At 35.6% G+C, this 19,475-nt stretch overlaps 1 protein-coding gene across 1 annotated transcript in view; it reads right to left on the bottom strand.

Annotated features, from left to right (window-relative positions):
* Positions 1 to 16,435, bottom strand: part of LOC149409530 (tyrosine-protein kinase-like otk) — a 112,552-nt gene extending 96,117 nt beyond the window's left edge. Inside the window, exon 1 of the mRNA XM_089649524.1 lies at positions 16,177 to 16,435. Coding sequence (XP_089505650.1) covers positions 16,177 to 16,249 — 73 coding nt within the window. The 5' untranslated portion in view covers positions 16,250 to 16,435. The remainder of the gene's footprint in view (positions 1 to 16,176) is intronic.
* Positions 16,436 to 19,475: the final 3,040 nt, after the last annotated feature.

The raw sequence follows: 19,475 nt of genomic DNA, 5'->3' as shown, positions 1-19,475 counted from the left end.
TAACTTTGAAAAACCTTTCATCATATCATGCGACGCATCCAACACCGGGATAGGGGCGGTCCTGACGCAGGTAGACGATTCGGGTAGAGAACACCCTATATCATTTATTAGTAGGTCTCTGAGTGCTCAAGAGAGAAATCATTCAACTACAGAGAAAGAGCTAAATGCAATGATTTTTGCTCTGGAAAAATTTAGGGCTTACATAGAAGGTTCTGTCATACCGGTTAAAATAATAACAGATCATTACAGTCTAAAATGGTTAGTGAATATTAAATCTCCTACAGGCAGATTAGCAAGATGGGCTGTCAGGTTACAGCAATACAATTTTATTATAGAACACCGTAAAGGAAAAGATAATATAGTACCTGACGCATTATCACGTGATCCCGTAGAATTAGCTGTAGTAGGACAAACTTCACCAACCAAAGAATCGTGGTACGATAAAATGTGTAGAAATGTTCTAGCTTTTCCAAATAAATTTCATGCTTGGAAAGTTGATAATGGAGTATTGTACAAACACATACAGAGTATGGAAGCGCTACACAGAGTGTATGACTGGAAAGAAGTGGTACCTAAAGAGTCTAGGAAAGATATAATAACACAATATCATGTACCTCCTTCGTGTGCTCATTTTGGTATTATGAAGACTTTGAATAGAATTAGTCAGAAATATTACTGGCCGAAGATGGCGGCCGACGTAAAATCATTCATTAGCAAATGTCACACTTGCTTGGGTCATAAGAGTACGAATCAGTTACCACCAGGTCTAATGGGTGATCCCAAATTGGTTCAACGTCCTTGGCAAATGATTGCCACAGATTTATTAGGTCCTTTCCCCAGCTCCTACAAAAAAGGCTATACATATTTGTTAGTAATCTCTGACTTCTTTACAAAATACTCTAAACTTTTCCCATTAAGAAAAGCTACTGGAAAGAATATTGTTGAGATCATGGAAAATGAGATATTTTACAAGTTTGGGGTGCCTGATACAATAATTCTGGATAATGGTCCCCAATATATTTCAAAAGACATGAAAGCGTTAGTTAGCAAGTTTCATATAAGACACCTCTTTTACAACTGTAGATACCATCCGCAAAATAATCCGGTTGAAAGGATTAACAGAGTGTTAGTGTCTGCTATTAGCTCGTACGTCGGTGGTGATCATCGGAGATGGGCAGATTGTCTACATGAAATTGAACTAGCTATTAACACGGCAGTACATGAGGTAACCGGATATACTCCCTTTTTCTTGAACTTTGGTAGGGAAATTATTATTTCAGGAAACGACTACAAGTCTTCAGACTTCAACCCCGAAGATATCAGATTTGCCGCACGGGATTCTTGGGCTTCGGATTTGGACGAATTGAACGATATTTTTTCACAGGTTCGTACGTCTCTAAGGCAGTCGTATGAAAAGAACAAAACTCAGTATAATCTACGTCGTAGGGACATACAATATGAAATTGGTGACATCGTTTGGCGCCGATCGTTCGTTCTTTCAGACGCTAGTAAGTATTTTTCAGCGAAATTAGCTCCCAAGTTTATTCGCAGCAAAATCATTAAGAAATTGTCTCCAGTTGCTTACATTTTAGCTGATTTAAATGGAAAACCTGTGGGAACCTTTCACATTAAGGATATAATCAAACATGAAATCTCAGATTAACGTCGGGTAGGTCAGGAGGGTATTTTAATTATTTTATATACTTTTGTTTCCATTATGCGCAATAGTGGAAGCGATTAAAAGATTCCATTTAACGTGAGAGCATGACTAAAACTTATGTTCTCACATTGAATGCAATTTTATATTTGTTTATGATGTTATTTTGTTTGTCCGTGTCCAGGTATTACTAATATATGTATTTTGCTATTTTTATACTTGTTCAGTGTGCAAGGGTGACCTACCCTTACCCTTGCGCATTGAATGTGTGCATATGAATGTACATAATACTAAATTTTGTAAATTTATATATTCAAGTCATCAAATATTAAGTTTGGATGTGTATGAGTACATTGTACATCCGTTTGGGATTTTGATGATTTTCATATGTACTTTTATAATATTCATTTTGAAATGGTTATGTAATTAACTGTTTTCAAGATGCGCTTGCTAGTCCGGAATGGTGGGCGTATCTTCAAGATAGTTTATAGTAGAATACGGTTGGGTTTTGTGTTTCGTTGTCTTGTTCTGTTTCTTTGTCTTGTTCTGTTTCATTATGCTATTATTAATAAGTTTTTTATGCCCTTTGGGGATGTCACATACTATAAGCTGGAGAAATAGTGCATTTTCAATTGCATGTGGTACAATACTGTGCCTATATTTTATCAAATTATTAATGTTAATTTGGGGTTATCCCATTCATTAATCTATAGTATCAAATGAGTATGTATATTCCTTGCAGGATCTGCTGGATATTAGTTACAATTTTCTTATAATAGATTAAATGATTTATAGTTAGTACTATTTATTATGTTGCTTTGAGTTAGAAGGCAAACCGAAGAGTTCATTAAGAATCTTTGGCATTGGGTTACTATTTTCATCACATGATAGCAATCAGATGCTTAGAATATCTATTTAGTAACTTTAGGAAGTTATGAAACCCTGCCAACGGTTTTCTATGTAATTTCTTTTGGTAGTGCTTATTTTATCCATTTGGGTTTTTTTTTCTTTTTGGATTCACATTTTATGTTGTTTTTTATCTTTACAAATTAGAATAAAAATAAATATAAATTAATTAAATAGAGAGATTTGAAATCCTCAACACAAAAAAATGCATGTGGCATATGCCAACGTCGGTTTACTTTTAATTTTATTTTAAAGATAATAAAGCTTCCTTCTTCGGGTTGCGGGGGCCATTCTTGAGCTCGGAATGACCTCAACAAGTCGAACTAGCATTCGATAATTCAATCAATACCTTGTTCTTGATCGAATCATGGAATGTTAATTGGTTCTTTATTCTTAGAGATTTACAAAATAGAATAAGAATAATTCAATCTTACTGCTAATTTCATCATCGGATTACATTTTAACTGAAAATTTAAATTTTGATTTATACTATACTACAATGGGGTATTACAGAATTTGTTTATTCACAAGCTAATTTATGTCTCAAATTTTATCAATATCAAAAACAAAACTTATTTTCACTCAGATCTATAGGAAAGATAATAATGTTCATCTTCATATAGAAATCTTAATATCTATTTCACAGTTAACAGCTTAAATTTTTAAACTTTGAAATAACTTGTTAGTAAAATTATAATAAAATTTATTTATAAAGATATTTAAAATATCATTCTATTTTAGAGGAGTGACATCTAGGTGGGCTGTTTTGAAACTTCAATTTATAACTTTATAACTAAACAATCAGTTCTAACTTAAATTTTTTTTCTAATTTTCATCAGTAAACCATTTTATAGTATAGCTTAGTCTTCGCAACATCAAGAATTAACATCAACGTTAAATCGCAATCATCACTACAAATTCAAGACCTTAACATATACTGCCCGGTGGAATTCATTGCTGCTTTTGGCCAAAACAATTACAATCTACATGGAAGGAAGAACTTCATATTCATATGGACATCTTTATACAAAATGGACCTGTCATCTGCACTGGACAATATCAAGAAGACTATCAAAATTGAACTTCAACTTTCTTCTTCTACATTGATCTTCGGCTTTCATCTGTACACTCTTTGGATGCTCATCCCAGCAGTTTCAAAATTCATCATGGCCAGATTAGGAGGAGGAGTTTCGCCTTCATACAATCACCAAACAAACCTCTAAGCTGATAATCACCACTTCTGCCTTCAAGACCTGGACCCTGTACGTGACCTTCATATTGGATACAAATTACCTGGTTTCAAGGATACATTCTGAAATCAATTCTTCCAGAGCATATCACCTATTGGCATGATCAGCAAGCTTCCTGTCTTGAGATGTGTAAAGGCGCCAGGAGGGCCTCAAATTTCCTTGGAAATTTTTTTTGGAGGGAAGGGAGTAATGTAACGATTTGAAACTACTCGCCCCGTTGTCAAGCGCTTGGAAGAACTAATTAACTCAAGAAGCGTGCAATTGTGAACACAGCCACGGCCGGGTACTTAATCATAGACATCTGAGATTGCAAGCCAGTTCTAGGGAATTCGGACAACTGTCAGGACGTACGTCACGGAACAGATTCCAGAGAGATTTGCGCCATTAAAAACGTGAGCGATTGTCATCATGCTAATTAGATTTTACAAAATGGTTTACTTTAAATAATATAAATTTGTTCTTCACAAGATATTTGGGAAGAGCTGGCGCCCTATATAATCAAGCAGGATTAATATTTGAGATGTGAAACTTATCCTTTTAATTTTTACTACCCGCAGATTAACATTTTAGTATTGTATCTTCGCATCACTAGTCAGATTTTGTTTAACGATCTGAACATGCCCTGATCTTAATAATGAACGTAGAGTCTCTTGCTATTTAACTTGATATTAATGTAATTTAATAGATGAGTATTTTGATAATTAAACTCAATAAATTTTGTTCTCAGCATTCACGCAATTCTTTGATTTCTGATTCCCTTATTTAATATTGTGCAACACATGAGTTTTATGTTTACACACTTTTCAGAAATTACACACCAAATAAATCTCGGTACACCCTTTAGGCAATTTCGGGATATATTCTGAAAAGACAACAAACAACCGTAGAGTCTTTTTGGAGATATATATGGTGACCGGATAAATCATCAAAATGATAATTCATCACATCTTTAAAAAGTCATGGAAAGTGATGAAACAAAAACTCTATTACCTGGGTTAAGTAAGTTAGGTTAAAAAAAATTCATCGTTTTTAATGACTCTATATCACTTTATAAAGGGGTGTTGAATAGTCACTGTGTTGAGTTAGCATGGAACCATATATATCCCAGCCTGACACGGTCTCGTAAAACTTATCCTATCTCATTTTGTAATACGGTAAGAAATAACACATCTGACCTAATGATGGACACTGCAATGCTGTCCGAAACGTTGGCTAAAGAAGGAGTTGGCGCAGCACGGCATAACAACCCAAAAACAAATAACCAAAAAAGGTGAGAAATATGAGAAAAACAGAGTTAGAAAGAGCCACGCTTTTTTATTTTCGAAATTTTGTAGTAAATATTTTTATATTAAAACAGCGTATATATCTGAAATGTAATGAGACGTACATTACAAAATGTCAGAGAATTTAGGGGTTAAAAAAAATCTCCTCTGAAATCATAATTATTAGTTTCACATACGAAACAGTAAAAAAATATCATAATTATAAATTTCACATACAAAACAGTACACAAATAGGAAAAGGGAGGTTAAGTACAACAAACAAGAAAAATACAGGGATATATACATAAGCACAGAACCAAGGTAGGAATTTAGAAGAAGTTACTTACCCACTAATACATTGGTAAAAATAGATTAAGCTGGATTACAAATATAGGGTATAGAAAAGGAGAGAGAGAGCGAAACAAAACAAATTACAACACGACAAGAATTACGTATTTTCGTTTTTATATGTTCTTAAAAAATATTCTTTTAAAGCCTTACTTGGAATTTTTGGATTATGCTGGCTGTTTTTATACATATCTGGAAGAGAGTTATAGAGTGTGTAGGCAATATAGTTATTTTGTAGTGTGTGTTAGAGGAATACGGATTTTATTGTTATTCCTAGTATTGTGGTTGTGGATGTCTTGATTGTAAAGTAGCTTGATCTTAGTGTGGGTTGATTGTTAGGTCATTTGTAGGATGGTGGAAGTGATTTTAGGTTTAGGAAGGATGCCGGAAATTTAATAGATATCCTTGATGAAATAATTTAATTATTTTATGGTTACTTCTTAATAATAATAATAATGACATGGCATTTATATAGTGCAGTTTAGTGTCATTTCACTTCAAGTGCGCTTAGCTATAACAAACTTAAAAACGGTAATGCAGTATTAGTGGTCATATGTTCTTCTTTTTTTGTATTAGGCAATTCACCCTAAAGAGAGTTGGTCATGTTCTTAAAATTGTTCCTACAGTGCGCCTTACCCAATGACAAAACTTAACAGTATAACAATAACAGCAGGACGGACAAAACAAGAATATTAAAACTAAAACATAATATAAAACAGGAGGCAGTTTGTGCTCAGAAATGAGAATATAAAGCGTGGTGTTTTCTCTTTCTAACACCGTTTAGATAATATTTCTCACCATGATAGTAAGGGAGATGCAACGATTTCTATGAGATGAGCTGTTCCCAAAAGCGAACAAATTAGCATGTGGGGTTAAGTTGAAAATTGACTAAGTCACCCCAGTTTACGGCAGCCAAATTGAGTTAGCCATTATTAATTAATAAAAAAATTACAAGTATAAACACAAGAATAAGTTTGTCACAAACTCACACCCTGCTGCTGTGAAGTTATTTGCTTGCAGGGGGGGACAAAGTGACACCGTACGAACAAACGCTTTCACAACTTTTAATTGAGTTATTCAGTCTGCGAAATTATACAATTTATGGTCCACTTAGGGCAAATTTCATTGCTGCAGAGCAGACAATAAATAGAATTCATTGCCCTTTCGGTGGGAAAGTGTTTTTCGTAGAAAGATATGTTGCGAATTTCGTAGAACAATTATTTTTGTTGAATCATCGAAGTGAATCATTGTTAATTCTAATGTTTTTCACGCGGATTTTTACGACATGTGATAATTCTCTCCTTGTTCTGCAGGTTTTCAATTTTTGACAACAATATTACCAAACAGTCACACGTTGAGGATAGAGAGGCTTTTCAACAATAACTCTTGGGTTTTCCGAGCCCTAGATGCGACAATTTTGCTTGTTGACGAAGCCACCGAGGTGGAAATGGGCCTCATCACTCATGATGATTTGCGTTTGATTCACTCAAGTGAATTTTAATAATTTCAATGCTTTGTTGAAGCGTGTATCGTTCCATTTTTATTAATGGCGTAGTTTCTACTTGTCAAATGTCAAAAAATGACAGCTTCAAAAGTAACATCTACCGAAATAGCGGGCTATTCACAATAACACCTCTTATTGGAATCATTTTTACCAGGGCGATACTGAGAATATATAATATGTACCACCAATGCTATAAGTTCACAGTTGACTAACATCATTTCTTCCTCACAACACGCAGTTATAATCTGACAAACATATCCTAACATTGCAATGTTAAAATTAAATATTTAGAATTTGAAATTCTTTAAAACAATGGAAGGTATGTCAGTGATTCAAATCATAACACGTGCTGACTTTATCATACATCTACGAATGTGCAATTTACAATTGTAGTAATAATTTATAGATATACGCTTGTCAGAAAGCCACAATCCAAAAATGTGTATATTCATGGTACACCTTATATCGTAGGTAATAGGCATTAAAATCGCTTGACAAACGAAGTCTAGAAACGTTCGATTTCGAGCACAAAACTGGTTTTTATTTATTCTGTAAATAATTTTATAAGAAAGCAAAAAAGTTAATCAATCGAAACTGTCACAGATAATCTTAGCTATAATACTGTAATTTTTTAAGTTTTTTCCTTTATGCGTTCATACATTTCTATTGAAAAATTATTTTTTTTAGTAGTTTACATTTATATTTTAACTGAGTAATTTTTTTTTATTTATTTGTATTCTACTCAAGCGAAACGATAGGAAAACCTTCAATTTATCTAAAGCATATTTTTGGTATTCATAATGTACACCAATTCGTTATAAAAATTAATCAAAATAGTGATTTGGCATTACGCTACGTCTTAACCCCACACATGAGATTCAGAGGAAAATAATTTCCCTTAGGGCCTATATCATCTTTAGGGACGCTGTGTGGAGGGTATTTTTTAAGGAACGGAAGGAGAGGAAGTCCTGGGAATTGCAAAAAGGTATGAGGGGTGGGTAGGAATCTAGGAATCAGTGTATCCAGGGGTAAGAGACCATTGAAGATTTTACCAGGGTGATACTGAGAGTATCTGCTAATCTGGAACATGACGCAAATACTGCACATTTATTATTTTACATTAATAATTTATTAAAATACACAATTCATCAAATAAAACTACTTTTTCAATAATTGTAAAATTACTTTATGACGTCATTTTAATTATATGAAAATTAAAAAAAGGAGCGTCATGTCACAAAACCTTAGATCAGCGACATCATCAGCTGTAGGCAGACTGATGGAACCTAAGCGCAAGCCAAATACTAAGTTTGGTGATCGCGCTTTCGGAGTATCTGGGCCGAAGGCTTGGAATAAACTCCCTCCGGAACTAAGATCTATAACAAGTCCAACAGAATTCAGGTCTAAACTAAAAACTTACCTTTTTAAGCTGTCATACCCTTAAATTAAATATACCATTCCTAAGAGAAAGTCCAGTTATATTCAATTTTCCAATTAAGTCCTAAATCTTGTTTCTAAATTTCGCTAATAAACAATTAGATAATGTTGATTAAGTGTTAATCTCAAGTGACCTACCAGGTAAGTACTGTACTGTATATTATCTCCATAAATAGTTAAGTAATAACATAGATCACTGTAAAAATGTTTTATAAGTTTGTACAGCGCCCTTGAGGTGATTTTGCACAAAAACGGCGCTATACAAGTTATCCAATTATTATTATTATTTATTAACGGTTTCTTCATGATAAACATATAATGAAAATTAACAAATTTAAAATTTTCATTACAATGAGCGGTGATTCATTATTATTATGAAAAAATTATATTATCTTATAATAGTAAATTACTGCATTTATGTGCAAAAGTGATATCATAATGTGAGTGTGCCTTAATTTTTGCAAATGGCGTCTAATGTCATCGTGCTTTGACATTTATGCTGTAGATAGATAGCGAATTAGTTGTCAATAAGCAATGGAGCAAATAAGCAATACACACCTGAAGAAGGCGGAATTATTGTTACTGCTTGTTTGACCAATTTCCGGTCTGTTGTTTTGAATTTTGAATTTCTACGTCGTTTTCCTCGTCTTCAATGTGAATCAACTTAGGAGGTGGTCTTTTGACCGGTATCATTTTTCAACTTAAGGCGATGCACTACGTCGTGTAATATTTTAAATTGAGCTGCTATCAATAACAACCCTTACGTAGATGGCGATAAGGTTTAAATTCCCACTTAACACCATCCGCCTGTTTTGATTTATGCAAGAAAAAAACATGGCCAAAAGGTGCCTTTTATTTTATTTTGTGGATGTTCAGGCATAAATATTTATTTTTTCCGATCATTTTATAAATAACTTAATTTGCCACATTATACAATAAAATCATAACAGAAAATGGGTTCGTAAGTAGGAGATTTTGAACTTTAAAGCAGTTTTCATAGGCCTTATACATTTTTTTCTGGGCTTATAAAAAGACTTATCTAAAAAATACTCGATTATTTCGAAGGCCAAGATGTATTCTACTCGCAGTATTTAATTAAAGCATCTGAAACATTTCTAGGCGACCAAATTTTCAAACCAAAAACACATGATTTTGCATTACTACGTATGGCATCGCCTTAGTGTCATTAACTGTACACCTTCGAATAAACTTTCCGTGAACACACAAGCCATTATTTTTGCATTTCTAATAAAATAGCAGGCAATACACATTATGATATTACTTTTGCACCACCTTATACATAGAAAAAACTTATAAACTAGCTCATTTACGTATAAATCTAAAACATATATCATAATCGACACAACAGAATCAAAGTAACATCAGAATCAACTAAAACCTCTAAATAACAAAAAAAAATATTATCAATAAAGGCGTACCTATATTAAAATGTTTAAAAAATAATTATAAGCAATAATTAGTCGAGTAAAAATAAATGCCGCCAACGGGAATTGAACCCGTGCCTTCTGATGTCCGGTCAGGTGCTCTGAAACCACTGAGCTATGTCGGCTTATTTCCAACCCGCCAAATGATTCAATATGTACTAGTACCTCAATCAACAATTACTGCGTATTATATTTTTTCCACCTGTAAACAACCAAATTTATTTTTGTAGGAAAGGCTTTGTTAGTGCTAAATTTCTCACTAGATGGCGTGAGACATATAATATCTTCATTTGTTGGTGAAATATTTTTGACTTGTCAAATATTATTATTTTTTTAATGATAAACTAATGTTTATAAGACAAGGTTTTACGCATGATATTTCAGGCGACTAATTATTGCTTATAATTATTTGTTATCCTTTATGCTTAAAATGTTGATCCTGACGAAGAAACCATTGGTTTCGAAACATGTCGTTCCTTTTTGATTAAATAGTGTTGTTAACAAAGCATTTTATTTTCATATAAATAAAATTAACTTAATTTATTTCATAGTTCTTTTATCATTAACTCCACACAGGAGACCTTATAAAATAATTCTCCGCAGGACCTATGTCATCTTTTGGGATGATGTGTGGTGATTTTTTACCAGGAAAGGAAGGAGAGGTAGTTCTGGTAAGGAAAAAGGTGTGAGGTGTGGGTAAGAATCTTAGGGTCAATGTGACCATGAGTGACCATTCAATTTTGTTTATTCATTTCAAAAACATTACAAAATTGTTAATTTCAATGCGTTTTTAAAATATTTTTGTAATAAGAATTCTAAGATTAATATTAACAGTGTGTATATCAACTATACCAGTAATAATAGAGCTTGCCTTTTAAAGGAAGCTTCATTGAAGCTAAAAATTTCGATATCCAAATTGATTCTGTTCAACAGCAAGATTGCTCTCCCCACAGGCCAATTGACCATTGGCAAGTTAGTTCTGCAGGCCGGGAGATAAAATAGTCTATGTTGTCGGTGACGTAGATAACCATCGGGAACATAGAAATGAATGCTTTCCATGATGAGCGAGTTTTCAAACCATCCACGAATCAGTCTGAATGAATGTGTAGCAATGCGCACATCCATCCCGACCCGTAGATAGTTCATTCCGAGCATACCCAAGAGAAAGTCAGTGGGATAGAGCCACGGGTAGTAGCCATACTCCCTCATGTAGAGAAATCTCAAGAATTTCTTCTGAACCCTCTCCAACATGAGAGAATACTTTACCTGGTGTGGACTCCAAATCACCGACCCACTTTCAAGTCTACTCCTTACTAAGGAATTAAATAAAACTATAAGCACCCGGTTATCTCTAAAATTCCTTGCAGAGGATAGAACAAAGCCCAGAATTCTCAGTGAAGTGCTACATGCCGTCTCAATATGAGCATGAAATGTCAGCCTACTATCAAACATGATTCCAAGATCCTTCGTTGTCGAGACACGTTTTAAACTTCGGACTCCATTGTATACCGGTAGTACCAGGTATGACTCGCCATACTGCGATGCAAGGCGATATTCCGAGAAAGACCTGATAAAGAGGTCAAAAGATCTCCCTCCACCAGTCTCTCCCGATCCGACCCGCCACGCAGTAGTTGGGCAGACGCATCCGCTGCCAAGGGCCGGACAAACCTCACCCCGTGAACACCTGCTAAGCCACCAAACGCAGCGAACCACTTGGGGTGACTTATGGCAGATGTGTTGGTTAGCCAATAAATTGTTCCCGTTATTTTATTTTTTTTATTTATCCCGGATTTTAACGCGTGATCACCGGATTCGTAACGTGTACTGGGCAGCATAAGGAAAAATGTTGCTTAGTTTAGGCACAAGAACACGCCCACAACACGTTTCTATTGCTTTATCTTCTCAGTGGTCAAAATATGGTAGGTTTAATTAATACAGTACGAGCGGCACCTAGTACCTACCGGCGATGGTCACATGTCTATCATCTCTTTCTTTCCCTGTGCACTGCTGTCTCCCTCTAGCTTACACCGACAGAGGGGAAGAAGAAGAAGAGAGAGGAAGAAAAAAACGAGAATTTGCACGTCCTAAACTGGTTCTGCGAATATTATTATAGTACAGGATGAGCCAAGTTAAATGCGAAAAAATTATTGACGTAATTTGCTTGGAGTAATTTCAAATTTCAAATTCTGTGGATATCGAATTGAAAGATATCGTAAACAATTCATTGAATCATGACACGTATTTGAATAAAGTGAATTGGTTTATGTTACAAGAAAGAAAAATAAAAAGGTAAAAAACGATATTTTAGAACAAAAAGTTATAATTTTTGTCAGCGGTTTTGCCGGTGCAATAAAATGAACGTTTAGGTACTTTTAATTTCATTGTTTACTTTTTAAATCTACTTATAAACGATGGACTGAGGTTGGAGTTAGTGATTTAAAAAGTTTTGATATGAAAAGATCTTTGATTAGAGATATGGGTAAATAATCTGAAAATTAAAAAAAATATTGTACTACCTACTTCAGAATATTTGAGTACCGGCAAAATAATTACATACATTGGAGTTTTTAATTACATTCACTACGCATTAGCAATACGTATTATCATTACATTTTTTTTCGATTTATCTTCAACTTCTGAACTCCTAGAGCTGCGTCTGGGTTTTATATCGTTTTTTAACTAACTAACGATCACGGCGTTTCCCCGCAGGGGTAGGCAGAGAGGAAGGACCGCCAAACAACTCGGTCTTGGCACACACTTCTTGCCTCATTCACATCCATACACCGTCTCAAACATTCTCTTCTATTATTCATATGTTACTTTGTTGTAAGATTAATTTCTTATAATTAAATTATAATATGTAAATGACATCCTCAGCACGGGAGATCCCAGTGAGGATATCATTATCTCTATATGTTACTAAGAAAAGAAGAAAATAAATCATTATTATTATTATTATTCTGACTCTTGACATGGCCCAACTCAAGTATCTGATTCACTTGATCGTGGCATGTCTTCCTCGGGCGTCCCCGACTTCTGCTACCATTCACATTTGCATCGTATATTCCCCTTACACTACATTCTTCGCTCAAAACATCTAAGCATCCCTTTCTTGATCTTACTCATTACGCTTACATCAGCCTCGCACTCTTTGCGGATCTCCACATTTCTCACACGATTGTACATGGTTTTACCACACATACGCCTCAGGGGTCTCATTTCTACAGCATTCAGTCTACTTTTATCCTTTTTCTGCTAGTTCCATGCCTCATTTCCGTACATCAGGGTAGGTACCAGCACTCCACTGTGGACTGCTAGCTTCGTTTTTTAAATCAATAATTATGAATGAAAATATTAAAATCACACACTTTTAGTACGATAATCATAATAAAAAAAACAAAAACACAGAATTTTAACGGTATTCATAGTTTGTGAAAATATTATATTTCGTAGTGCGGAGTGCGTTGATACACCCTGTACATTAATTTCGTCGGAGCAATAAAAAGCGGTCCCTTACAAACCAGAGTAGATTGCAAAATGCAACCGTATGGAGCCAGCAAGCTGCGAGGAGATGAGAACACTCGTGTGTGAATGTAAATAGTTCACCCACACTCCCACACAGATTATTATTAAAATACAAGTCGGGATCGGTGCACGCTCAAAGGAACATGTTTATTTTTCAACACCAAACACCCCGACATAAACAAAACTAACCGGCTAACGTACCAACAGATAACGAATAACAGGAAGCAGGGGTATTCTGCCTTATTCTAACCGACTTCCCAGAGTGGTAGATATTAGAGATACTCTGAGTATCGCCCTGGAGAAAGACCAGGATAAAGAAACGAGAATAGAAACGCTTGAAATTAATTTATTTGTAAGAAACAAAAGGGCCTCCGTAGTAGAGGGGTAAGGCTCTCGACTAGCAAGCCGGAGGTAGCAGCATCAAATCCCAGCGTGCGCAATTAAATTTTCTTTGATTTAATTTGTGTTATATTACAATTTTAAATAATATATACCTAGTATATTGCAGCACGTTACAGCGTGGATGATATTCTTAGTATCGCCCTGGTGTAATACCACCATGCGGAATTGAAAAGGCTTTGGTTATGTTTGGGGACCATATCTGAATAGACAGGTACTTCTCCATCTGCTTCCCTTATCCTAGCTACCTTCAACCTCACTGAGAAGACAATATGTCACATGTTTTGTCACGATCAAGTGATTCAGACTTTTGCCGTGTTTGGTGGCTACATCTTAATAGCCAGTTATTTCCCAACCTTCCTCTACTCATCTCCTTCACTTCCCCACTACTTTCAGCCTCACAACATACTCCAACTACAGACGGTTGGGAGCAGTTGGGACTCTTGTTCAGTTTCACATAAAAAATAAAAATAAAAGTAATTTAAAATATGCGCCGTTTTGTGAAAAATCACCGCTCACCGCTGTACAAATATATATTATATATTTCTTTAATGCTCTATCTCATTACTAACTATAGACTAGACAAACTATTTATCAACTTATGTCTAACATATTGCATCCACCGGTTCGTCAATCACTAATGTACAGGGTTTTCCAATAAGAGGTGTTATTTTGATATTCAATCGTAAAAGATCAATGGTTTCGTTGCTTGTGTGGCACGTAGCGCCGTCTTGTTGAAAGTAAGCGTTGTCCAGATCAATACCATCCAATTCCGGCAGTAAAAAATCATTAATCATCTCTCGATAGCGCAATCCATTCACCGTAACTGTTGCTCCAGCCTCATTATCGAAAAAATAAGGTCCAATGACTCTGCCGGATCATAAACCGCACCAAACAGTCACACGCTGAGGATAGAGAGGCTTTTCAACAATAACTCTTGGGTTTTCCGAGCCTCAGATGCGACGATTTTGCTTGTTGACGAAGCCACCGAGGTGGAAATGGGCCTCATCACTCAAGATGATTTGCATTTGATTCACTCAAGTGAATTTTAATAATTTCAATGCGTTGTTGAAGCGTGTATCGTTCCATTTTTATTAATGGCGTAGTTTCTACTTGTCAAATGTCAAAAAATGACAGCTTCAAAAGTAACATCTACCGATATAGCGGGCTATTCAAAATAACACCTCTTATTGGAAAACCCTGTACAAGTGTGGTGCTGAGCCATGGTCGTTCTTAGCTTTGAAATGAATCAAATACTTGTATGGTAAAATGTGGCGTATGAGATGAACGAAGACAGTGCTGGTGTAAGGAGAATGTACGACGTGGAAGTGGATGGCAGAAGAAATCGAGGACGCCCGAGGAAGTCATGGCACAATCAAGTGAAACATAAACTTTCAACTCTTTACAATAATATAATGTCCAACTTAAAAATGAACATAGTTTTCAGGTACAATAGAGTTCACAACTTTGCCCAGGAACTGCATATAAACATAACGTTTTGCGAACACCACACTGGATGGTGTTCGTGTTATTCTTCCGTCGTAAGTAAAAACACAGCATCATCCGTCATGATTCTAACAAACTATAAGGTCAGTTACTTGCAGGGGTAGGCAGAAAGGAATAACGCCATACCCACTATTCTGTCTTGACACAAATTCCTAGCTTCGATATTATGATATCAAATAAATTCTCACGACCAATAAAAAATAAACAAATTTTCATGTAATAACGAAAACTATGCTTGATGATGAACAGTGATAGGCTGTCCGAAATGTTATGTTCCTTAGGCGTCCCAGAATTCTTTCATTAACACATTTGAAGATCCAATTAAAGATTTTTTTTTAATTTTGTCTGGAGCCAGTGAGACTATGGCATCCCCAATTAGGGTATGTTATTAGGGTGAAAGTAGTGGGGATGGGAAAATGAAGGTAGGGAAATACCTGGCTATTCAGATCTGGTCATCAAACACGGAAAAAGTGTGAATCACTTGATCGTGCCAATATATAGCCATATTGTCTTCTCAGACATCCCCGACTTCTTCCATTGGCTTGTGCAAATATTGTGCTACTTACACTCCTTTCTCCGTTCATCCGCTCTACCACATTTTTAAACGTGAATACCGCATCCCAGATTGTAGTTTATATTGAAAGGGAGCTGAGAGAAAAAGAGGAAGATTGAAAAGTACCTGGCTATTCAGGTCTGGTCAGTAAATACAACTATTGCCATTCAAAGCAATGTTTCAATTATTATTCTGAAAGGTTGTTTTTCACCTGGGCGATACCGAGTATTTAACACAGCAATACACACATGAAAACATATTAGGCCAACCATGAATAATAGCCCTTCTGTTAGTAATTAAAACAAAAAATATCCCCCTTGCTGAAAACAATGGTAGAAGAAAAACCATCCCAGACATTTCTGAATGATACTTCAAAGTACTTACATGTCGTAAAATATATGAGCAGAGCGGCGCAGGTTTTGGCGAACATTTTCACAGCACTTTTAAGTGTTTTCATATATTAAATCACTGTGGAAACATCACTGAACTATTCAACTATAACTCGGTGCAAGTTTTAACAGCCATGGCAGTACAGGAGGCGACCAACTGTCATGTAAAAAAGACTAAACCGAACTGGGAGATGCGTCCATTGTAAACAGTGATGCCGGCGGGGTTGGTTCGGAAATGTCCGACCGGCGGCATTCGGGTCTCCTCGGCAAATGTCATAAACAAATGCGGTGTTGCCATTCGAAAAATATATTTCACAAAAAATATATATATTTCTTCAACTGGTAACAATGAACAAACATATTTGTTTATTTATTCTTGGATAATTTATATAGCGCCGCTTTTGTGAGAGATCACCTCAGGGGCGCAAAATTTTTATATATATATAGAAATTTTGACATTATTTCTGAAAAGTCTGAAAGTAACGTGTGTGTGATTGGTTTATTTATGTGTTATGGTTTCTTACTAGTACTACTGTGAACAATAGTAGACCTCGCGTCCAAAATAGTATGTTTCTAATTTTCATTAATAATATCAAAACCAAACGTTCCCCTGAAATCGTAAGAATATGAAAGTAGGTACAATACCTACTAAAATGAACATAAAGCATGTATTACATTTTTTTCTTCATTTATTTACGCATTTTTACCAATTCTTCTTTCAATTTTTTTCGGGCAGGTCAGTGCCATAAAATGCGATTAAGGAAGTTCAAAAACAAAACGATTTCACATTGAAAAATAATCTTTACTTTTCTAAAATCCATCCACCATTTTGAACCGGAAACCGATCGTTCAAACAAATTTACAAACCGATGAAATGAAAAACGGTCAAGTTAAAACAAGACTCAAATATTACAATTTATTATTGATAATTTTAAGAATTGTGGTGGAGTGGTTTTATAATGTGCACGTGTTTCTAATTGTATATCCAGGTAAAAGCGAGTACGTACTTAAATATTTCCCTAACCGGCGCACTTTTAGTTGGAACAAATTATGGAAATTACACTTTTTTTCAACAATTACCAAAAAAAAACGATTTCCTTCGGGATAGATGGTAAAAGATGCATTATAATTCCATTTTTATTCAAAGGTAAAAATTTACCTCATGAATTTGCCATCATTTTGGACTTTACATTTTTGTCGTATAAATTACCTTTATAAAAAAAAGAAAGACAAACATTTCCGGGTTACTAATAACCTGAAAATATTTGAAAATCTCCTACTACCACCACAGTAATCGTCAGTAAAGAAAATGTTGATTGTGTTGTGATGGAGGACTTAGCCAGCCGAGGAATTGAACACACTACGCCTGGGTGGGACCCAAACGTGATGTTAACTCAGCCACCGACCGGTAAATTTAATTCAACAACTTATCTAACCCAAACTCACGATCTAATAACCTATGAAAATTTGTGCATGAAAATAGTTGTTTCTTCTAGTAATTGCCGAAAAGTTTAATTTCCATAATCTGTGCCTAAAAGTTCGGCGGTTAGGGAAATATTTACCTAAAATTAAATATGTACTAGGCTTACAATTATCACGTTAAAGGCTTTCACTTATCGTACTATACATTCTGAATGACTTATTTAGATGTATATTGGATAAGTGTGTATAATTAATATAGTAATAATATAATTAATAATTATGTTAAATATTCGTCTTCTTTTTTCTTAATAGAATCATATTTTCTTCCAGTTGGAATATTCTTCTTCTAAGTAGGGATAAATCAGATGAAGAAATTTATCTGAAACTAGTAATGTTAATCATACTAGTGATAATCAGCGTTATAATCACACAAGTAACACACAGCGACCGCGGAAGTGGGGGGCAGAGGGGGCCAAATGCCCCCCTAAAATCAAATTAGGGGGGGCCGCGCCCCCCCCCCCCCAATTTTACTACCTGGGTAAAGAAGGATTATCTGTGCTGGTAAAGATTATCTGTTCAGGAGACCCTTGTGGTAATGCTAGACGACGACAAGTCATGTAATATTAGTGATGAGCGCAGGGCGACACTTCGCGGCTATCCAGGGAAAATGGACGAATTTTCCACCCTGCTTGTGAGTCGGTGGAGCAGCTGGCCCAGAGAGGCCTTGCAGAGTGTTGATTATACTGCTACCGGGGCGCAACAATCTGCGCGGTCATTGCGGAATGTGTACAACTCGATGGGTGAACACGATTTCAATCGCATATGGACAGATACGGAAAAGGCTAATATGGAAATCACTATGCCTACTATGCCCCGTGCTCGAGCCCCTCCAAAAGGCTTCAGTGGCAGAGCTCCAGCTGTGCAGTTGTCGCCTAGGGAAAGTCTATATCAGTGTTAGACTGGTCTAAAAACGAGTTGGAAATAAGGTTTGAACAGCCTAGAATGAATCGCCTCGCCCAGCTCAAATCTGTTCTACTTAACCGTTCAAAGGAATTATCAGCAAGCGACATCCAGGCCGAATTAGGCGTTCACGCAACTGATTTTGAAATTGACTCACTAGCACTGCAAATGAAGATAGCTAAGAAAGCAATACCTCACGTGAAGACTGTCCGAGAGTACGCAAGAGAACTGGCTAATCTACCTAAAGTTTCAAGACCAATGATTAATGAAGTAGAAAAGTTAGTAGTCTTGCTCCTCACCGTCCAGCTACGTCTACGTAGAGTGCCCTCCGACGCATCGGAACATTCCTCCGACTACCAATGAAGCAGAGAAAACTTACTTATCTAGCAATACCTACTGCACGTGCATGCTTCAAAGACGGCTGAGAGACGCAACGTTTTTGGTATCGTTCAATGAATGCAATAAATCAATATTTAAAAAAAAGGTTTTATTCACTGAACCTGTTATTTGTTTGACCTACTCATCTCCGTTTTGTCTTATTTATAACTAGTTGATTGACTGGAGAGGAGACTGAAGGAAGAGGGTGACTAAAAAAGTTTGCCCCCCCCGTCATAGAGTACTTCCGCGGTCCCTGGTAACACATATACTTAAAACAAAATACTATACCATCGACTCATTTATTAGTATTTTATTTATAATCGCTAGCAGTAACACAAAAATTTATTTATCAACGTTGGGCGTGTCATACGAATTTGTAAAATGAAGCGTCCCACCTATGATTAATTTCTCCCCATGACGTTCTATCGAATTACGATATTTATATATTATAATCGAGTGTTACGTAAACTAAGAATGCTGTAAAGAGAGAGAGAGAAAGTGCCAGAAGGAATAACAAAACCGCGCGGAAGTGGC

Source organism: Hesperophylax consimilis, chromosome 30 (assembly GCF_061612785.1).
Source record: "Hesperophylax consimilis isolate HC1 chromosome 30, BYU_Hcon_1.0, whole genome shotgun sequence".
In the NCBI taxonomy this organism is placed as follows: Eukaryota; Metazoa; Arthropoda; class Insecta; order Trichoptera; family Limnephilidae; genus Hesperophylax; species Hesperophylax consimilis.
The sequence above is the reverse complement of the archived record's forward strand: the minus strand, read 5'-3'. Positions and strand labels throughout refer to the sequence as shown.